The 22,821-nt window shown below is 43.5% G+C and overlaps 1 protein-coding gene across 6 annotated transcripts in view; it reads right to left on the bottom strand.

The window, feature by feature from the left end:
• pacs2 (phosphofurin acidic cluster sorting protein 2) overlaps positions 1-22,821 on the bottom strand; it is a 54,703-nt gene that overhangs the window by 2,488 nt on the left and 29,394 nt on the right. For 2 of the 6 annotated variants that reach the window (XM_030116163.1, XM_030116165.1), the window contains exons 2-23: positions 18,109-18,196; positions 16,680-16,769; positions 15,414-15,539; positions 13,543-13,705; positions 13,215-13,288; positions 12,251-12,331; positions 11,744-11,803; positions 11,509-11,663; positions 10,157-10,247; positions 9,713-9,784; positions 8,517-8,641; positions 8,298-8,430; positions 7,008-7,112; positions 4,821-4,927; positions 4,328-4,482; positions 3,672-3,782; positions 3,452-3,560; positions 3,034-3,066; positions 1,723-1,767; positions 1,070-1,112; positions 599-641; positions 62-197 (exon numbers count right to left, since the gene is read on the bottom strand). In XM_030116163.1, coding sequence (XP_029972023.1) covers positions 62-197; positions 599-641; positions 1,070-1,112; positions 1,723-1,767; positions 3,034-3,066; positions 3,452-3,560; positions 3,672-3,782; positions 4,328-4,482; positions 4,821-4,927; positions 7,008-7,112; positions 8,298-8,430; positions 8,517-8,641; positions 9,713-9,784; positions 10,157-10,247; positions 11,509-11,663; positions 11,744-11,803; positions 12,251-12,331; positions 13,215-13,288; positions 13,543-13,705; positions 15,414-15,539; positions 16,680-16,769; positions 18,109-18,196 — 2,145 coding nt within the window. The remainder of the gene's footprint in view (positions 1-61; positions 198-598; positions 642-1,069; positions 1,113-1,722; positions 1,768-3,033; positions 3,067-3,451; positions 3,561-3,671; positions 3,783-4,327; positions 4,483-4,820; positions 4,928-7,007; positions 7,113-8,297; positions 8,431-8,516; positions 8,642-9,712; positions 9,785-10,156; positions 10,248-11,508; positions 11,664-11,743; positions 11,804-12,250; positions 12,332-13,214; positions 13,289-13,542; positions 13,706-15,413; positions 15,540-16,679; positions 16,770-18,108; positions 18,197-22,821) is intronic. The other 4 variants (XM_030116164.1, XM_030116167.1, XM_030116166.1 and 1 more) reach the window with 4 other exon arrangements.

Below are 22,821 nucleotides of genomic sequence, written 5' to 3'. Positions count from 1 at the left end.
ACGGCAGCCAGTTAGGAGGGTTTTCAGTTACGTTTTCACAGGTGAAAATGTTTTTGTTCACCTGTAAGCACAAAAGCTGGTGTTGACGGAGGGGGAGGAGGGCGGTGTGGGCGAGGCCTCTTTGAGAGCCGGCGATACTTGAGGAGGCGTTGAGGAGAGCAGCGAGGAGCTGAGAGGAGCTGCATCATCGGAGTCTCCTGAGGAGAGAAGCACCTTCAACACGACTGTCATTCTCTGGAGCCGAGTGTATCGGACCAGCTGGGAACGACGATTCGTGAAACATATGGATGTTTTTTTAAAACTAATTCACAATATTCTAATCATTAAACTCCTTTTCTGACGTATTTTAACACTAGTAGTTGCTGCCAGGAGGACGGAGTGAGCTCGGGATCAATGAGGAACTCCTCCAGTAAACAGGAGGTTAGCGAAACAGCGACAAATCCTCTTTTCACTGGAGACTACTTTAAGCGATGCTAATACTGAACCTGACAGCTGAGTTTCTCTAAGTTCAATCAGGTTTAAATGTGTTATTATTCTCCTAATGGTTTTCACTTTATCAAACAGTTCCACCAAGTGTCTCGACCGCAGCTCAACTTGCCTGATGCTGCAGATGTTTGCTCCACAATGCCGACTTTCACCATCTGGATGGAGGGAGGGAAAAGTGCTTTAATTTACCTGAAACATCTGCAACTGCATGGTAAAAATAATAAGAACATTGTTTTGCCAGCTGCTTCTGAACTAAAAAGATACAAACTACTTACATTGAGACAGATTTTTTTTAAAAAAAAGTTTGTATTTTAATTAAAGATAATAGAAAAACAATATTCAGTTTTATGAAGTATTCTAATATTTTTGGAACCGCATTCCTAAATATTCCAATCTTATGTAAAAGTTTCAGTGTTTGCATTAAATTTAGCAAAAATTTCATTTTCGAAAGGATAAAAACATTTTTAAGAAGCACATAACCCTGCAAAAAATAATGATAAAATAAAAATCTGTAGATATACTATAAATGTACCAACATTTTGTGAATCTTGTGAGCATGTCAAGGAACAGTTTGCACTCTTACCCCAATAAACGGGATGAACTTCTGACATGAATCCTCGTCAGGACTATGGAGAGAAAAGAGAGCAGAGAGCAGGAGCGCGCAACAAAAGAAGAACAGAAATTAATTTGTGTGCACAATCTAACAGAAATATAAAGATCTAGAGGCGACAAGCATTTCTGTGAAAAGTAAATGATTATCGTTTGGTAAAAAGTGGCGTCTACAGTTACTACCACTGAACTGGAGTGATTAGTAACCCGTCCACCGCGACTCTTCCTCTCTGCAGAGATCATGCGCTCCAGCTGCTCGTGCTGCTGGTTTGAAGCCTCAAATCAAACTAAACTAAACTAAAGGTCTGATTGTAGGAGGAGGAGGAGGAGAGAGCAGAGACATGCAAGCGCTCGGTTCGATCGGCGGCGTCCCGCCAGAGAAGGCATTCAGAGGGCAGCAAGTCCGTCAGGAGAGGAACTGAACTACAGAGAAGGAAGAGCACCAACCTAAAATCGGAAGCCTCTGCGGCTCCGGGCGCTACCTGTGAGCGGTAGGGCATCGCTACGCTTACAAAGCACTTCTACGACAACTATTTTCCCGGGGGCGCCCAGAAAAATAGGCTGAATGGAGTTCTAGGTCTAACGGCTTCTAAATGTAAAGATGACGAGGGAGGTTGTTGCTCTTGCCTTGAAGAAACCTGCCATCGCCCCCCCAGGGAAGAAACAGAGAGACTACAGAGGAGGGGAGACAGAGAGAGAGGGAGAGAAGACACTTGGTTTTCCCAACACATCACATCCCGGCTTACAGAAGAAATCAGTGGGACAGCAGCCAGAGAGGAAGCCAGATGTCTGCCTGATATGTGAGCGGTGCGCAGCGTCTCGGGCCGATGGGTCGGATGAGAGAGCGCCAGGCTCCGGGCTGACACGTTTCATCCAAATGTGGCTTCAATGTCGATACGATCAGTCGCACATGCTCCTTATTCAATTTAGATGGACTGCCGGATTCTAAACATGCATTTCCAGGCTTTCAGAACTGGATGGAGTGAAGCTTTTTGAACATTTTCATTTTATAAAACTCAAACACAAAAATATTACTTCAACTTGTTACTTTTTACCTTTACCACTGAAAGGCTACGATGCTTCTCTGAGCGGCTTTTTACTCTCATTTTCAATAAAACGTCAAACAACGGATTGATTTCTGTGTTCACAGCTTTTCTACAGGTAGCAAGAGCAGAAAAAAAGTTGAGAAATCCTCACAGGCGCTCTGTGTGGGGTTTGCATCTTCTACTTCTCATGTGTAAAAATAGAAAAAAGCCCCGTTACCATCGATAAAAACTACATAACACAGGTAACTTAAATGCACAAAAATGTTGATGGATGAGGATCACGAATGAAGGAAGAAAGAGTTAATTGCATTTTTTTTTCGCTATTCATCTACTCTGAGATGGACGAATAACAGACAGACATGAATGGCTCGAAGCAGGAAGGAGCGAATGAAAGAGAAACACCAGGGAGGACACAGGACAGGATGGATCTGGGCTGCTGCCACTTCAACCGCTAACTTAGGCAAGAAAAATGAGAAAGACGTCTTAATCCCTGCAAGAATGCTAGAGAAAAAAAGATAAAAACAACCGAATGTGGATGCTTGTTTGAGATTAAAAACTGACCAGCTTCATAAAGAATCCATGCTACAGCATCAACATCAGTCAAAAGTCTTGTCTCACAGTTACTATGTCACTAAACTTCTGTTGCAGGTTAATAAAAGTAACGCTGCGGAAGAGTATGAAAGGAACGAGACACAGTAAAAGTATCATGTCCTAACAGTAAACTCTGTAACTCGTAAGAAATGTCCTGAGATGCTGCGAAACGACCTAAAGCTGAGCCGTTAAAAGCTGTTGAAGTGGCGAGCTCCAGCAGAAGGGCGGGGGGGATTCGGACGCACGGGAAGCACATGAATCAACGAGCTACGTGAGGAACAGACTCAGTCGACCACAATACCTTACTGCAAAATCAAAATGAAAGCTCTTTTTCCTTCAAAGAAAGAAAAGAAAAGAAAACATACAACAGAACGGTAAAGCGTGTTATTTCCTGGCTCACACACACACACACACGCACACGCACAGTGATGGAGAGACAGTGACGCTGAGGGACACACAAGCCTCAAAACAGCAGATCTGCTCCATTTAGAAGACGGCTGGATAGAGAACAGAGTTTAACTACAGCTGAATTCATGAGGCGACATTTCCCAGAGTGCCACTGCAAAGCTGTGCTCATAAACCTACAACCACTAAACATTCTGTTTCTTTTGAATCTAGTCTGATGATAGTAAATGCGTGACATCTTTCTTAAAATTATCCTGGAAAAACTGCATCGGGGATCCCGGTCAGCAGTCTGCCGCCGGCGGAGAGAGACTCACCTCTTCTGCTTGTAGGTGAGCATGGCCTCTGCGATGGGGAGCTGGTGGGCCCCGTTGGCTCCCACCATGTACTGCGTGACCCTCGACACCACGTCCGGACTCTCCTGAGCTGCACAGTCAACAGCTTCAAGTCACAGCTCGGCATCTGCTGCGCTCGCCGTGAAAACCGGCAGCTTTTACAGCTGCGGCTGTTCGCTGCTCAGAAACATTAAAAACCCACCGACAACAGGAGCCTCCGGCTTGTGAAACAAGTCCCTCCAGGCGGCGTCCTGGAACAGACTGTTGTATCTGTAGTCGATGGTACCCAGATATTTGGAGACGGGATGCGCTCCTGGAGACAATCAGAGAGAGACGGCAGGGATTTCAACGTAATGTGATCAGAGCACAAACTAATATTACATCTGCAAAAAAAGATTAGTCAGTGTAGTCATAAAACAACATTTTGATCACTGAGGGGTCTGAAAACATGTTATCGCTGTCAGGGGGGCAAAATGTGACGGAGACAACTACAATAAAAAGTATGGCAGCTAATTTAATATAAAGGATTCATTATATGTCTCCATTTTAAACAACAAGATGCATTTAAACCCAAATAATACCTTTATCTTTACTGAAACGCAACTAAGAAACTCAAAGTAATTACACAAAATTGTCGAAAACTAGGAAAAACAAAACATATTTGCTCCAGGCTAGCTCTGTGGTGTGTTTACTCCCATAATTAATATCCCATGAAAGGTTAATAATGGAACAGGATAATTACATTTCACAGCAATAAATGATGAACAAACATTATGAAATAACAAATAATCAACTTATCTAACTGCTATTTACAGGTTATGTTGTAATATCTTAAAAAAAGCGCTGCGTCTTACGAACCCAGCGGGATGATGAGGAACCTCATGTATCCGAGCCAGTCCGGGGTCTTATGGGAGAGGTGGTCCACGAAGAGCCTGAGCACCGCACTGAGGTAGTGCTGCGCTCCGGCCACCGCGATCTTTATGGGGATGGGAGTCTGCGAGTTACAGTTACAGCTGGAAGAGAGAAACACACACACAAAGCACAGTTTGTCATTTCTAATTCAGTCAATCTATCTGTGAAGTTTCACCACAAGCATTTATTCCAAGAACCATCAATGTTTTATGAGCCGTCGTTAATGACGTGCAAAAAATTCACCGGAGTGTCACGTTTTAACATTAACTTCTCAATGCCATCAAAATATGCAATAAAATATAGAAAAAGGAAAATATTGAAAATATCTTGAGGAATGCTGTAGAATCACACAGGAGTTTTTTTTGACAAATGAAGACATAAAATCAGAATAAATCCAGACAGTTTGTCATGAGAGGGCTAGAAACAGCCAGAGACTCACAATCTCTGTATGCGGGACACGATGGTGTTGAACGCAGCCTGGATGTCGGCCGTGGTGCAGGTGCAGACCACAGGCAGGTGGTGGTTCTGCAGCATGTCCGACAGATACTGAGGGAGGGAGAAAACAGGAAGCAGACGAGAGGCAAAAGCCAGGTGAATGGACATCCAGGAGCTTGTTTATCATCACGTTCCACTCTGTTAATGTCACCCTTCCAAACTAAATGAGAACAATTCCCTTATTAAAACACTGCGAAACTGCAAAAGTACAATAATGGGACAAAAAAATAACAACGAACAATTGAACATTTTATAGGACAATGGAGAACTTTAAAACTCATAAATGTCAAATTCTTCTTTAAATTGTTCTTGCCTCTTCAGATTTGGCCTTAAAAACAGATTTAAACCTTATTTATGGAATAAAAATCTTTTAGAAAGTGTAAAACTACCTCAAATGACACTGTACTTCACAAATTATAGTCAAAATCATATTTCAAATAAGACAAAATCCTCAATGAATGTCTTCCTAAGTCTTCACAATCCTGTGGTCTTATTAATCACCACAATGTTTCACACAGTTTCCTACAAAATGTGAAGTGTCTTGAACAGTTATTAGCTTCGAATGGATCTAAATAATGGAAACCCTGTTAGCAAGTAAGGATGAATACATTAAACCACTGAAATTTTTTTTTTAAGTGAAGCATTCTCATAATCAGATTTTGTTTATATTTTCTAATTTTTTTAAAACTTCAGAATCTGTGTAAATCAATATAAAAAATTACCCTTTATATTAAAAAAAATGTGAGGAAAGTAGGGCAGGACAGTAGGGCAAAAAAAAAGTGTTTTTATCCACAAAATTATGTGTTCAGTAATTTCTACAATTTCATTTAGCAGACGCTTTTTTCCAAAGCGACGTACAACACAAACAAGAATACGGACATAAGAAAGAAACAATTAGTAAATACTTCAATTGCTTCAAGTGTAATTGGTCAAGGGAGTTGCCATCAAGTTGCAGAAGAGGAGCCACTACCCCCCCTCTTGTTTTTTTTTTTTGTTTTTTTTTTTTTTTTATGGTCAACTTAGTCAGTGGTATATACTAAGTGCTGGGTTTTAGACCACCTGACCTATTCTTCCCCAAAGATGGGGTCGGATTAAGTCCCGAGGTGTTCTCTGAACAACTGAGTCTTCAATTGTCTCTTCAAAGTAGAAAGGGACTCAGCGGAGCGCACAGCCGTGCTGGGCTGGAAGCACCAGACGTCTCTCACATGCAGAGCGAAGAGGGGAAGAGGGCGTGAAGGAGAGTAGACCTGGATCAGGGAATCCAGGTAGGACGGAGCCATTCTTGTAAGCGTTTTGTAAGCCAGGAGGAGAGTTTTGAATTTGATTCTGGCTGCAACTGGAAGCCAATGAAGGGAGATGAACAGAGGAGTGACATGAGCTCTTTTGGGCTGGTTGAAGACCAGACGTGCTGCTGCATTCTGGGTCATCTGTAGAGGTTTGACCGTACATGCAGGGAGACCCGCCAGAAGAGAGTTGCAGTAGTCAATGCGTGACAACACGAGAGCCTGAACCAGAAGCTGTGTGGCCTGCTGGGTCAGGAAGGGTCTGATCTTCCTGATGTTGCAGAGGGCATAACGACAAGACTGAGAAACTGAGGCCACGTGAACCTCAAAGGTCAGCTGGTCATCAATCATGACCTCCAGGTTTCTGGCTGAGTTTGTGGGCACAAGTAGGCTGGAGTGAAGTTGGACACTGATCTGAGGCTGGACAGATGGACAAGCTGGACAGACCATGAGTTCAGTCTTAGACAGATTCAGCTGAAGGTGGCGTTCCTTCATCCAGGTGCAGATATCAGCCAGACATGCTGATATCCGAGCTGAGACTGTCGTGTCGTCAGGTGGAAAAGAGAGGAAGAGCTGAGTGTCGTCAGCATAACAGTGGTAGGAGAAGCCATGGGAGCGAATCACTGCACCAAGTGAGGTGGTGTACAGAGAGAAGAGTAAGGGGCCAAGCACAGACCCCTGAGGGACCCCTGTTGATGGGCCATGTGACCTAATGGTAAATATTATGGAAATAATATGGTTACATTTTCCATGAAGTAAAAAAGATGGATGGATGGATGGATGAATGGATGGATGGATGGATGGATGGATGGATGGATGGATGGATGGATGGATGGAAGGATGCTCACCTGGCCCTGCCAGTCTGATGTGTTGATGAGGATGATGCTGTCCGGCAGGTGGTTATCAGACACCAGGATGTGGTTCAGTTGGTCATAAACTGTCTTTCTGGGGATCTAAACAGCCGAAATAAGAAAATAAACGGTTTAAAAAAACAAACGTCATTTTCAGATTTTCATATATAGACAATAAAATTCACACAAATATTAATATTTTTACAAAACCCGACATTTTTAAAGGTGCGTTAAGGAGTTTTTCCAACTTTAAAAATACTTATTTTCCACCATAAATATGTTACAAATATTCAACGATGTGTACAATGTGCCCTGATATATTCATTGTAAGTACCGAGTTAAACTGTCACTTGAAAGTTGCAGTGCCGGTCCGGCACCAGAATTTTTTTGCTGAGAATTTGAGAGAATGTGACGTAATGCGCACTCCCGTTGGCCTGATTTCCTTAAGTTTCGTTTTGTCCGCCATTACTCCGCCAGATGCTTAGTGAGCAACAACTGAGCAGTACTGAGGACGGAGCTTCCAGAAAGTAAGAAAAGACCGGCTTCTAGCACTGCCACAACTCCAGCACAGACCTCACCAGGCAAAAGGAAGTTACATTTTACTCGAGTGCTACTACAAGAGCGAGGAAGGAGTTCCCCTCTTCTGTGCACATACATGGACGCAAGCCACAGACACGAGTTTTTCCACTAAGCTGCATTACGCCCAAGGCCTGCAGGGGCCGTTGTTTCACATAAAACGTGCAAACTCCTTAATGCACCTTTAAAGACAACAGTCTCATTTGATAACCAACTGAAAATGTTTCCTGGTTTTTGCATTGTTGTTTTGGTGTTGCTTCACAGTTTTTTTATTCTATTTTCCCATTGTATGTCCAAAAGTATTACATTTTTTGGTTTTTCTTTCTTAAATGTTTTCTTAATACTGTTTGTCAGGTAGTTGTGGAGAGAAAGCGTGATTTTTATCATATTAATATAACGTCTTCTCCAACAGAGAACGAACCCTAAAAATAGTTTATAAGAATGTTTTCATCAGATCTGTTGAGAGCAGTCTGACGTCTTGTTTTGCTGCTCTGTTAATTGAAAGTCGTGGAGAACTCTGTCGGCTGAAGACGTGTGTGGTCTGTCAGTCTGGGTAGTTACAGAAAGTGACGTGGGGATTTCCTGAAGCTCACACCCACTGATGCAGAGTGTGTTTTCTTCTTCAACATGTTTCGACAAACATCTCTTTACTTCACTTCAAAATAAAGTTATTGTAAGAGAGAGGGCGGCGCTGCGGCTGCGTCCTCCCACCTGCAGGTGGCAGCGGGTGTCCAGAGAGCGCTCGTTGTCCAGGCTGTTGGCCCTCTCGTTCTGGGGCCTGCTGGGCTGGCGCTCCTTCAGGGACGTGCTCCTGCCTCGCCTCCCCGCCAGCTTGGGTTCCTGTCTGGAACCAGGAGAGGAGAACTCACTGATTCTCACGAGGTTTAATCAAAAATATCCCATCCTGCATCGATGTCCGTGATCCGTTACCGGTTAGAAGAAATGATGAGCGACTCCGTCTTGGTCATTTTGCCACTCGGTGGCAATCTCTCTAAAAACGTGTCCATGTTGTCCATCTCCAGCTCCGTGGTCGGCGTCACCGCCTCCGGCTGCTCCTGATGGAGGAGAACAGCAGAGGAAAGCTGGAACGTGGCTCAGCGGTGAACAGTTCATCACTTCAGCAGCCTGGACATGCTTCAGTGATCAATCACAATCAAACCAGATCTCCTCTCGAACTACAGGTTAAAATGTAACGTTAAGGTTAGAAATAGTTGACTCATTGTTAGGATGAGACATTCAGTTCTCAAGGTTCGGATTAGTGAAAGTAAATGTGCTGCCAGTGAACATCAGTGCAGATGAGCTTTGGTTTCACTCAATCTAAGTTTGTTTCACTGAAACATGCTGGACAACGGAATATTATATGTGGTTTGTCTTGTACGGAATTATTTGAAGTTCTTGAAGTTTTCATTGATTACATTATTATTATTTTCTCGGGCTTTTTAATAAATAACATTCTTATTTCTGATTCTCTTTTCTTTTAAAAAGCTTTTTCATTCTCCTTTCTTTATTTGCTTTGTTTCAATGTATTTCTATTCTTTACATTCTTGTGGCATTCCTGGATGGCGGCCTGTAAGCTGTTACTGAATACATCAGCAGTGTAAGTGATCGTCTCTCCAACAGACTCAGTTCAAGCCGAAAACCGTTAGAGATCTACTTGTGCTGTTAAACATACACATTCCTCCTGCCCTGAAGATCGGCTGTAATGAACGGTAAAGCTGCTTACCATGGAAACCAATACAAATGTGTTTACATGTGGAATCCACAATAAATTGATTAAGCCAGAAATATGAAGAATATCAGCTGTTTTTCATCCAATAAAGGACAAACATCACCAATTTCTAACTTGAATATCATGTTTTGTTACATTTTGATGAGACATTACCTAAACCGACCACTAGAGGGAGCTGCTGTACCACAGATGATGCATGTACAGCAGATAGAGAATTAATAACTGCAGACATTTAGAAACAATATCAGCATTTGTTAGAGGTGTGAGAGGAGAGACTGGCAGATTTGTGCAATAATTAGATTCTTTCTCACATTTTTGAATCTGCAATCTACCACCAGAGATTGTGATTGACGTATTGGGCAGTTATTGATCTCAGGAAGCTCAGGTTCATACTCACAAAGGAGGCGTTATCAGACACACCGTCATCTGGAAACTTGGCCCCGCCACACTTTGTTTTATCTGGGTCAATCTGAGCAGAGGAGGTGTGGAGAGTAACGAAGCGTTAAGGATCCCGGTGATCTGTAATCTCAAGGCGATCAGGTGTCTTTCTGTTTTCGTAATGACTCCACATGCCTGAGCGGTTTCTCACTTCAGCAGAAATCCTGCAGTTTGTTCAAATAAACCACCGTTGGCTCACTGAGGGGAAAAATCTGAGTGAGGGAAGCCGGTTTCTATTATTCTCACTTCTCTCCAGTGGATGTTCGTCAGTCATTAGTGCAGCTCAGCGCTGAACAATGCTCCATTGTTACAGTATTAGTGTTTAAAAATAAGCAGTGACACACTGTGAGAATGCGTTTGGGCCGAGTTTACTGTGAATGGCGGCGTTTTACGCTGCTCTCACCGGGCTGGGCGGCTCTCTGTGGCTCCGGCTGCTGTGGATGCTGCCGATCTCGGTTTGCGAGCTGGAGAGGGAAAGACCTTCGAAATATGGCCTGAAAGAGAAGAAGGCGTGTGAAAACAAACTTCAAAGAGGCAGAGAGTTTCCACTGGGGCAGAGAGTCTTTAACATCAGAGGGATCTGTCTTATCCTGGCACCAAACGGCACCCTGGACGTTTCAGTGGATCCAGACACTTCAATTTTATTTCCAGGGGCATGTTCAAATTAGCTCAGGCTGGATTTGGGGAAAATGCTGCTATTTTGGATTCAAACCAACAAAACCAGGTCAATGCTGTAATGTAGAGTACCTACAGGTGGGTGACAAAGGTTTAGATGAGCCGCTGTGACGTTATTTCTGGTCAGAGAAGACTTTTCTGTGAGTTAATCAAATCAATTAAATATCAGTCACACTAACTACTAACACACTCTGCTGTTCTGTCATTCTTTATCCTCAATTAAAATCAGAAAATTGTTCTTCCAAACACATTAACATTTAACTTGAGGTTTTTTTCTTCGGTTATTGAAAACTTTTTTGACATTTGAATACGCTGATACAACCCAAGTTATTGATCTCTGCGTTATCCAAAAGGCCAGAGGCGTCAAACATATTTCAGTTCAGGAGCCACGTTCAGCCCAGTTTCATCCTGGTTAAGTAGTACCACAAAATTTTAACTTTAAAGTTTTTCTTTGTTGAGGTGGTGGAGAGTATCCGTGATGGAAATCTCTTTATTTTTACAAAATCAAACAATTTCAACTGAAAATAACTCCAGTCTGAACATAGAGTCAGTTTTAATGAATCCTTCTGGTGCAAATGAAATGAAATGTTGAAAAACTTCTCTGGATGTTGCATTATGGATGTTGTTATAAGCTCACGCTGACAGCAGGGCTTTGAGGCTGGACTGATAGCAGCAAGGTTTTTATCGTTATTTATCACTCATCGCAGCATCACTGATTTCTCAGCTCAGGTCAAAGTGTTGTGTTCAGTTCACTGCTCTTTTTCTTTTATAAAACTAAAACTAAAAACTTTTTAGAAATTGGCTCGAGGGCAGCAAAGTGTGAGGACAGCGTCTGCCTGTCTGATCCAGCACATGAGAATGTTAAAAGTTGTTTTTCTTCATGAATTTAAAACATTTCTGGCATCAAAAAGACCCGTGGAGAAATACTGCTATTCTGTACCTCAGAAAACTGAAATACGATGCTTGCTAACAGAAAGTTTTAGGTCTGATTAAGCTGAAAAAATGAGCAAATATGAAGAAAAAGAAAGAAAAACACTCATAACAGGTAGAGAAAGAGTCCCTACTGCGATGAAAACTGACTTGAGTTTGGGTTTTGGTGTGCTGAGGACGCTGTCGTCGTCGTCCAGCTCCGGGCCGCTGTCGCTCGGGTTCTCGAACTCCACGCTGTCCAGATCCAGGTCCTCCTCCTCCACCTCCGGAGGGGGCTCTGCAGGGTCCTGCTCCGAGTCCAGGACCTTCAGAAGACCACACCGGCGTCACCGCAGCCTCACGTCAATCAAAACGACAGTCAAAAAAGAAAAAAAAACCCTCTCACCTCGTCCGAGACTCGGAACCTCTTCAGCAGCGCCACCACACGCTGCTTAAAGTTCTGCTGCTAAAAAACACACGAGAACAAACACAAGTCAGTCTGCGGCCCACTTCTGATTCACTCCACAGCTCCGAGCCAGAGCGAGAGCGAGAGCCTCCACTTGACCAACCCCACCAACAGCAGAAACATTTTCCTGTCGGCTGAGTTATTGATCTCTCTCATGTAAATCAATAACAAAGCACCATCAGGCTTCATCTGCTGTCCGGGGTTTACTTCATATCTCCAGCTCGTGCACGAGACTGTCCATGAGAGGGCTTTAATAACCTCTGCTGGGCATGTGACCACGACACACACCAGGTGAATTTTCACTGTATTCCAGAAGCTTCTCGGTCGTTTCGCCTCAGGTAACGAGAAGCTGATATGTAATGACTGTTAAGTTGCAGTGAGGAGGCAGGAAAAGCTCAGAGAGCGTCTCAGTTTGTGATTTGCTGTGACTGGCCTCACGCCTCTTACTCTGGTGATGGAGGGAGTCCGGACAATCGACCTCCTCTGCTTCTTTGGCTTCCTCACTTCGTACTCATCGTCTTCAAGGTCCTGAAAAACCGAAAGAGACAGAAGAGCTGAATCACACACGCAATTAAATCTCATATCAAGTAAAAGACAAAACACGTATTTTTTTTTTTTAATTTTACCACAATAATGAAAAAAAAACTCCATATGGACTTATATAGAAGTGTTATGAGAACATTTCATGTCTTCATAAAATGGCATTTTGACTAAAAATATCCTTAATGGTAATAAAATGTATAAATATTTTTGATTATAAGATCTGTAATAACAGTAACACACCTTGTTTTCCATCAAGCGTGATGAAATAACAGCTGATTGTCAGGAACACTGCCACATTTGACGGTAAAGCAGTTACACTCAGGACACTTCGACTGCTGTCAGATGTCAAACAGGATCTATTTTTACCCACATTTTATTATATTTTGTCGTAAATCCTCTTTCTATAGTCCAGCTGAAGTGCAGATGTTGCCATACACAACAGCGTGGAGAGATAATAAAAAAAGCTGCTTCGGCCAGAATGCAACAGGATTACAGTGATTGATGTTTACACAGCTGTCGTATAGATAACCGGAGCGGAACGGAGAACGTCTGTTATAAGTTACTCAATAGCAGTAAAAGTGGCAATCATTTCTGTGTGTTAGCACTTTATAGGCCACACACACACACACACACACACACAAAACCCTGACGCAGGGGCGTCTGACTCATTTCACTTCCGTGGCAAAATACAGCCTAATTTGATGTCAAGGGGTCAAACCAGTAAATAATCACATTATGATGTATAAATAACTGCAACTCTCAGTTTCTGTTTCTGTTTGCTGGTGATCATCACATGATGGGGCCAGTTCATCAGGCTGACGTTTAAAGGCTCATTTTCCCCACGGCTGTTGGTTTGCAGCGGACTCACCTGGCCCTGCACGGCGTCGTCGCTGGCCTCCTGCTCCGAGGAGAAGCTCTCGTACTCCTCCTCCGAGTAGTTATCTGAAGCGGGAGACGAGCAGTCAGCTCGATGCATATTTCAGTGGCTCTTTTAAATCTGACCCACAGCAAGGTTCTAAATATAAATCATGCGCAGTGCACGGAAGGGTAGAAAAACACACTCACACACACACTCATACACTCCCTGAACCTGGTGATCCCTGCTCTGCTGAACCCATCAAACATATTAGGTGATTAGGATGGCGTCATGCCGCTCGGCCCTCAGAACAACGGGGGTAATGAGGGGCGAGGCGTACCGGAGCATTTGATCTTCTGTCCTCCCTGCAGCGTCGCCTCCTCGTGGTCGATTGGCTGACTGGACAGAGAGAAGATCCAGATTTCTGCCACTTTGCCCAGCATGTCTTTCTGGTTGCTGCACAGAGGAAGAACCTGGCCTCCTTCTGTGGGGTGCTGCATCACCTGAGCCAGGACAAAAACACACGGAAGTTGATGAGTAGTTCCATTAGTTTGGAGCCTTTAAGCTTCGGATCATTCTTTGGTTTACACTGAGAACGCGATGTAAAACCTGAAGTTGGTCTTTCAGAAATACAAATTCCTGTTTAACAGCAACGACTGTACTTTCTGTGCAGACTGAGACGGAATGGTGTGAACGAAAGCATCATGTTTGTATTTTATCAGGCGGTCCAGGATGTCCGCCTGGTGTGGCAACCTCACCGTCAGTCTGAAAACCACAGGGCCACGAGGGTGATGGGAAAAAGGGATTACCAATCCCTGCAGTCCATTCATGAATGAACTGTTACCAGGCCAGCCCAGAGGCCTGCAAGAGTCCGATCCGACGGCCAAACCACCAAGCAAATTGTAGAAATTTCAAACAGAGTAGTGGGCCCAAACTGAGAGATTGATGATGCTGCCACAAAAGATAACAAGCTGGCATTAGTCTCAAAACCACGCTGTCAGGGTGAGTTTATAAAAACATGCATAAAGCAACAGCTACAGGAGAGGGTTTTTTTTGACATTTCACTGTATTTTGCACCAAAAAAAAAAAAAAAAATTCATTTTTGGTAGTAACCGTTTGGTGTTTGCAGACAGACATTTTCATCAGATTTCATTTGTGCTTGGGCTCCATCTGATCACTTGATGGCATATTTGAGCAAACCAGCACAGAAACAACACTGTTTCCAGGTATTTTGAACAGAAATCAGACTAACTGTGAGATTTAGTTCAATTAATACAAACCAGGCCAACAGTAAATCAGTTTTGATTTCAAACTAAAAAGAAATCAGCTGTAATAATGCCTTTCCATTCATGAGTTTAACTTTATATTTTCAGAGACGCTCACCAGCTTTTCCCATCCTGTCTCCTTTTGTAAATCCAGCATCTAGTTTGTCCTCAGTGGAATATTAAAAGTGGTAGATTGAATCGGAAACAACACAGAGAAGACAGTTGGAATCTTGCTATCGCAGAAAAATCCAGAAGAAACGGACTGAAGATAAACTGCTCACTAATGCACAAAGCAGGCTAAGTTTAAATTTTACATACTGCACCTTTGAGATAAATTATGAAAAGAAGTGTGTGATTTTAAAGATATTCCAGCCTGACTTAATCAATGAAGTCGATCCCAAGTCCTGATTTATAGAAGTTCACAAATTAAGATCCAAATCCTGCACAAAGACTTATGCGAGGCCAATATTTCAGAAAAACACGACTTCCTAAAACTTCAAAGCTGGTCGGGGGGAGATCAAGCTGAAAGCATGAGCTGGTGTCTTTTTAAAACCAGCAAGAGAGTAAAAAGAAGCAAATTAATATTAAAGATACCAGCCTCTTAACATCTGACGGCACACCGGGGCGTTTGGGAAAGTTTAATTACAGACGGCTGAGTCTGTTTGGGATTGAATTCGCGTAACAAAAAAACAAAGGAAGGCGCTATCGTCTCCCTTTTTAAATGTCAACTTGCAGCTCAAACGTCAACTTTCTCATTAAACCTTCACAGCAGTGAAGACGCTAACAGGCTGTTAGAGCCGGAGCGCCGTCCTGCTCCCGCCTGTCCTGAGGCCTCCAGACGTGACACACGGCGGAGCAGGAGTCAGCTCCCACCTCATTATCCACACACACACACACACACACACGCACACACACACACGCACACACGCACTTGGAGGAGCCGTACCTCCGCCATATCGATCGATCCCACCGCCAGCGTCTTGTAGCCCAGGATGGTTCGATTCTTGTAGCGTTTGCGCCTCTGGAGCATGATCTGCAGCTTGTTGCCTTCGCGCTTTAAGAAGTGCGGGTACTGAGAGTGTGGAAGGCACAAAATGAACAAAATCAACAAGTTGTGCTGGTCTGTGGATCTCATCACTGTTAAACTAACTCGGGCTCCGTTCACACCACAACGTTTTCAAGTGAAAACAGAAAAGTTTCCTTTACTTTTTGAAAACGCCTCCCAAGGGGGAACTTTTCAAAAAATGCATTTTCACTTGAAATGTTGAAACGTAAACAAAGGCCTCAGTTCCTCCTGACAGCCAGAGAAAAGATGGAGCATTCAGAGCCACTTGTATCAACAGTAGCTGCGATTTTTAGCAGCTTTAAATAAATGAAAGCAGGAATAGAAAATAAATAAAGTCCTGAAAATAAAAACTATCTAAGTAGTGAGTAATTACTGAGCAACCTTGTTAAATTAGGTTGGGAATGTTCAGATATAATGAAACCATAACTTTTATTTAATTTGAAAACAAATGCATATTTGCAAAATAACACTTGATGGTAATTTTAACAACAACAATCTGTTATTTGATCTTTTTGCAAAACCGTGTACTTTTCTCCACAACACTTGTCAAGTAATTCTTTTTTCTTACAGTCCTGAAACCTTATGAACAGCACAGACTGCCGAAAATGATGTCAAACATATTCCTTTACATCAAGTTCAATTTTAAATAAATATCTATTAACCGAGTTGTGCAGGATGACAGATTCTTTGCCGACATTGTGGCTGATTTCCAGCCCCATTCATCTTGTTGCTAATAATAACTAATATTTTATGTGAATGCAAATGATGTTATCCTAAATTTAGCACTCATGAAAATCCAATTAACACTAAAAAAAAGTCATTTTCATGGAAACTGGCTGGAAACACTTTCATCACACATTTTTTCAAACACTTTTTTTTTTTTAAGCCAGAGTGAGAAACAGCTCAAAACACACCCAGAAAGCTGTGATGACACTCAGATCTCACCTTTTACTGTCATTCAGTGCAAATATTTTTTTAAATAAAAAAAACACCAATTTGTAACAAGCTGAACATCTTCAGTGTGAACTGATATGAACCAACTGTTATTTCATTATCTATGTGTTTCGACTGGAAACAAAGGCTGTTTTGAATTCAACTCAGACCGAATCAGAGTGAATTGAAACGGTTGCTGCGTCCTTCCTGTACCTGCAGTGAGAAGGTCAGAGCCAGGTCGGTCTCCACGGAGCCACTGGGTGGCAGCACAATCTCATGGGACCTCAGGATCCGCTTGGAGCCCTTCCAAAGAAAAAAAAGACAAATAGCTTGTGTTTAATTCAGTGTGCACATATCGAATGGAAGTATTCTGCAGCTTTGACTCACTCTGCAGGGTGTGACGGGGTGTGTGTCATCCAGCAGGATTAAAACACATGAATCAATAACAGTACAGAAAAAGAAAATGTGGATCAAGAAATGATTCCTAAACTGGGTCCTGGGAGTTCACCAGAGGTCACAAAACTTGAAGCTCAAGGACAACACCATCCATCTGGGATATAATGGGCAGCAGTCCAAGCAGAGATGCCCAGACTTCCCTGTCCCCAGACACTTAATCAAGCTTTTCCGGGAGGATCCCAAGGCGTTCCAGGGCCAGGCGAGAGACAGAGACGCTCCAGCGTGTCCTGGTTCTTCCCCAGGGAGGCGTCCAGGATGCATCTTCAAGAGGTGCCCGAGCCACCTCAGCTGGCTCCTCCTCCGCTCCTTCTTCACTACGACGGACCGATACAACGACTACATCACTGCAGCTGCTGCAGCGATCCGCCTGGAAATGTCCACGCTCCAAGCGTCTAGAGCTGGTCCAGTGTTCCGTGACCAGGACGAAAACCGCATTGTTCCTCTTGGATTCGAGGTTCGACTATCGGTCGAATCCTCCTCTCCAGTACCCTGGAGTAGACTTTCCCAGGGAGGCTGAGGAGCGTGATCCCCCTATAGTTGGAGCACATCCTGAAGTCCTCCTTGTTAAAAAGGGGACCCACCAGCCCAGTCTGCCAATCCAGAGGCACCGTCCCCGACCGCCACGCGCATCCAGAGGCTTAAGGTACTCAGGGTGAATCTCATCCACCCCCGGGGCCTCGCCACTGAGGAGCTTACCAACCACCTCAGGGACTAAACGGTGACAAAACAACACATCTTAGAGAAAAAAAAAACATATTCTTACCATTTCGTCTGTCAACACGGAGATGGAATCCGACTGTTTTCAAAAAGTTGTGTTTTCAGTGACAGTGAGCACCGTTGTGGCGTAAACGGACATGTACAATGTAATGGAAGTGTTGTGTTTTCACTAGAAAACGCTGCTTAAATGGGGTCTAAGATCTCAGCCAATAATGTTTCTGCACATGTGCATGTATGGACAACAAAAACACTGGAGGATTCCAGAGCGCTTGACCTGCAAACTCTTCTCAAGTTCAGAGCGCTTCTCCAATTCCAAGTCCATTTTCTATTATTCACTCCACCATCATCTCTCCAGCAGGCGATGGGAAACATAAACATGCTTTCACTTCGCTGTGTATCGCTCCATACGTGGCTCGCAGTGTGTGTGTGTGTGTGTTCGTGTGTGAGCAGGAAGGTTGGTGCAGCGTACCTGGATCTTCACGGCGATGACCACAGATATGAGCTCTTTATCCAGTTCCCTCAACACAACCAGCTTCTTCAGAGTCAGGCTGCACAGTCTGCAGAGAGAAGCAGACAACATGTTCAGTGGGACGTGTTTTCATTAATATGCACAAACACATGAGTCACTCACAGCCTACCATGCTGCGAGTTTAATGAAAACATGAGGAAGCAAAAAAAAACACACACGAGGAGTCCCGGCAGGAGGCTTCAGCGCTCGTATGTTCAGGAATCTGCTGGCAGCCGGAGGTCAGGTGTTAAAAAGAGACACGTCTGCAACATCACTTCTATACTTTAACTTTCATATGAGCAGAGCAGCGAAGCTGAAATGAGAGAAAATCTAAAAATACAGAGAGATTCTGAAGGTTTCCTGAGTGCTGTGCTCCACTGATAGGCAACAGTGTCAGCTCTCACACGTTCAGCGTGACACACTGGCTTCAGATGTCTCTCCTGATCCCAGGCGCTCTCAAATAATTAACAGGTCAGAGTTACGCACTATCTGCTAAACAGGCCTCATCTGCACACAAGATAACGTCTAAAAATCAGCCCCAACATGCATTTCGTAACACAGAAACGTTCACATCTTTGGGGAATTCACACCCAGCCATCAAGGCCAAATGCATGTTTTTAAGACGGAATCAGGAGAAAAACCAGGTTTGCACAGGGAGAACGTTCAAACTCAGGCAAAATATGAAACCATAATTAATATTGATTAATGGAACATGAGAAGTGGCAATTAGTGGAAACTTTTCACCGTCGTTGGTTTTATTCTATTTTGAAAATAATGAAAACTAAATACTGAGTAGAAAAAACACAATGAAAATGAAAACTTAACGAGCATCATCTTACTAAATCCTCTTCTCTCTCCAGACTGTGTTTTTCAACCACTCACACAATCTTAAATAACCATGAAGCAAAGCAAAGAGAGCAACCACCAAACAAATAAACAGGTAAAGAAACACCATGTAATAATAAAAAACAAAGCCACCTGCTGGATAATATTCCACTCTTCTTCTAACTGATGAACATCATTTTCTTGTACTGCTGCTTGAACTCATGGACTCTGAGCTCCCTGTCAGCCTGTTCCAGTTTTACGCCACATATGGAAATGCTAAATGCAAAATTTAGTCCCCCTTTAATTTATTACCCCTTCTTTCAACAGTTTCCGACTGTAACTTCTGAGTAGATGATTTGTGCTGTTTGAAATGAACCAGTTCAGTGAATTTTGATGTTTTTCCTGTAAGAACAGTGGATTAGTGTGATCTCCATGACTGAATGATCATTATGGTGCAGAGAGCGAATGTACAGAACATTCTCTTAAACAATATTTTAAATATGGTGAGATTAGTGAACTGTGGTCCTAAAGAAAGTTTATGGTTAGCCGCCGTTTTACTTGTGTGACCTTTTTCTAGTGACCTCTCAAAATCAGACAGAGAAAGAAGCTGGCTGAAGATAACAGAAACAGTGTGAGATTCCTGCACTTGTTAGTCAGACTTGATGTGAACGGAGGAGCCGTGGCAGCAGGCTGAGCCAAATCCTCTTCTACTTGCCGTCACCGGCTGGTTTTAACCAGCGGAGCAGAATCGCGGCGCTGAAGCAGGATGGTGCCGGGCCAGCCGCGGGTGCCATTGTTGAGTAGTGTGTGTGACTGTGTGTGTGTGTGCATGTGTGTGTGTGAGGGGGCCGCTTTAACAAGCCTGTCACGATTTTTGAGACACTTCCTCACAAGCTGAAAGTGAAAAAGAAAAGTTTTTTTCCCTCTCTTTCTAAAAAGGAGCTTTTCTTTGGTTCTTTTGACTGAGAAGAGCTGTTCAGCCTGGAGGCCAGCCATTTATCATCTGGTCCTCCTTTTTATGGCTAAATTAACCGGTGTGAACGGTGCCATCCAATGACGTCGCCTCAAAATTATTCAGGCACGCAACATTTGATTGAACATTCAACGCAGTTTATTGTCACACAGCGTAAAAGAGGAGGGTAAAAACTGTGTAAAGAGCTCAGTGAAAAGCCCAGGGAGCTGACATTAATACACCAATAACCCCATCCACTGTCCTGCGGTGTGAAGGCTGAGGAGTTGACCTTGCCTGTAATCCAACCCCCCCTCGATTCTCCTATTCTGAGCACAGGAAATGGATAGGTGAGGCGGCCAACAAAGAAAAACAGCAGCGCTATCAGTCCAGGGATTTCTAAACCACACTGTTTGCTGAGTGACATAATTATAAAGCCGCGTCTCTGCAGCACGGGGGGGTATCAATCAGCCTGCGGGGAGGAAGGACGACGCGGCGTCGGAGAGCGGAGGAGCCGCGACAATGGCAGGTTTGAAGAAGAAGCCCCCGGCGGGATGAACGGAGACCCTCTTCTCTCCTTCAGCCGAGACGCGGCCCAAGAAATCCCAGGCACGATGGACACAAGCCAAATGAAGGCCCGCATTGTCTTCGGCCTGCTCACACACGGACAATACGCCGCATTCTTGTACTCCTGTTTTGTATTCGACCCTGTTTCCATTGGTCCCAAGCCCACAACCTCATCTATTCCAGCGATGCAAGGTGGCTGGACGCCGCTTCGCGTGGGCAAAGACACAAGAGGAACCAGCAACCCGGACAGCCCCGCTCAAAATCCCAAACCGTCTTTTAACGTCTTACACAGTAAACTGCAGGGACGAGTTCACCAGAAAAAAAAGAATGAAAAGTGCTATTTTTATTACTGTGTCACAAAACATGAAGCTGAACAGCTCCAATGTGTTCAGCATTCAAAGTCTGAACTATTCTGCAAGCAGCAACTTTGAACTTTTATTGATGATGCTTTTACTACATATTGCAGTCTGAAAACACAAGATGTGAACATTTCCTCAAATTATGAACTTTAACTGTCTTTTTTCACATGAATTTGCACTCATGGCGAGGGCTGCCTGGCGAGGTGGCGGCACACCACTGCCAGCGACTTTGTGAAACTGGAACAGGCTGCGATCTGAGTCATATCGTCCAGTCTGGGACGGGAATCAGTCGGATCTAATAACTGAGGCACAGTGACTCAGGTCAACCAGACCTTGAGATTTCAGATTCGCTTGCAGCCACATGCAGCAAACGGCCCCGCCTCCACCAGCCACACGGCTGAAAGCTTCCTCTCAGCCAGGCAGCACACACAGCAGCAGGAGGGACGGGCGGTCCCTGATTACCAACCACCACACAGGACTGCAGCGAGGGTTTGATAATTAGGACGTTCTGTCCTCTTCAAGATCACCCTTGACCCGAGCGTCGCAGTGGAAGTCAGCAAAACTCCGGTTGCAAGACTGACCTGATGTAGAAACCTCAAAGCAGCATTCTCAGTGAGAATATCCCGGGTCCCGACTTCAGAAACTTTCAGTTTGCATATTCTCGACTCTGCATGTGTGCGACTTTGGAGGACTGCTTTGAAGGAATTATGCATTTCGAGGGGGTTTGCTACAGACTCTGTAACAAGTTTTTACACAAATCTTCTTCATAGCTCTTCCTCTTCACCGGGGAAAACCAGAATAATGTGTGCACACAAATGTGCAATGCTTTCTGGGAACTGGGTTTGCACCGTGGGGGGTCTTTCATAAGAAAGTGCTGTGCAGGCTATTCTCCCGATGGCTGCACTTCTGTTGTTTTTCGTTCTGTTTTTTCTCGTCTGTTGTCTTTGATGGGCAGATTTTGATGTTCCGATTGTATGAAAATTTGTAAAAACAAACAAGGGTTCCTTCCTGTGCGATTTAGTCACTGCTCACCACAACCTAACAGACACTTTTTTAGCTGTAACTACAAACTATATTGCATCAAATCGGCCTCTGATTTGCAGCTTTCTGTTTGTAACTGTGTGAAAGCATAATGAAGAGTTTTACTGGTGCCAGAACCCCTCTCACAAACCACACATCATGTTTAAGTGGATTATATCAAGATGGATAAAATATAATGTATGAGCAGAGAACGTTACATGTGGATCTGATTTATTGTTATATCTGTGTATAACTAAGGACAAAAAATGAGCTTTTAGCCTCTCTGGATCAAGTTGTAAGTATGGTGATCAGAGCACAAGGAAGGTGATTGGCTGGGAGGACATGAGGCGAGGCAGACACAGGCAACAGGTGAGACAAATGAGGTGCACGAGGGAAGACGTGGACACAGGGGAGGATGGGTGGGAGACCTGGAGGGCTCTCACAAAAACACATTCAAAAACATCAACTGAAATATGTTTCAGTGAAATACAGCCAATTTTTTTTTTTTTTTAACCCAGATTAGACAAAAAAGAAGAAGATCTATAGAAATGGAATTGTTCAAAACACTTTAAAATTTAGCAACTCTCAAAAATGGAAAAAATATAAATAATCATTAATATAAGCAATATCTGGGGGCTTTCAAAAACTTTTTTTCACATTTATCACCATAGACAATCGTGAGAAACTATTTAAATTCATAAAACTTATTAATTTGCATATTGGCTTTTCACTAGAAGCCGTTTGTGGCAGAATTAGAAAAGATGAGGTGGGGACTCTGACAAAAGCTTCCAGAACTGGAGACAAGAAGCATTGATTTGGCAGGTGGCTATATTTATTCACAGCCATTTAGAAAACACAGTGAGAAATGCTGAACTTGCAGGATCAGAATGAAAACACTCCATTCTGAAGCGTGTTGCCGTTTCTACATAATTATTGCAGTAGACAGTTTGTTAA

This window comes from Salarias fasciatus, chromosome 19, assembly GCF_902148845.1.
Source record: "Salarias fasciatus chromosome 19, fSalaFa1.1, whole genome shotgun sequence".
Taxonomy (NCBI): domain Eukaryota; kingdom Metazoa; phylum Chordata; class Actinopteri; order Blenniiformes; family Blenniidae; genus Salarias; species Salarias fasciatus.
This window is presented reverse-complemented; position numbering and strand designations above follow the sequence as displayed.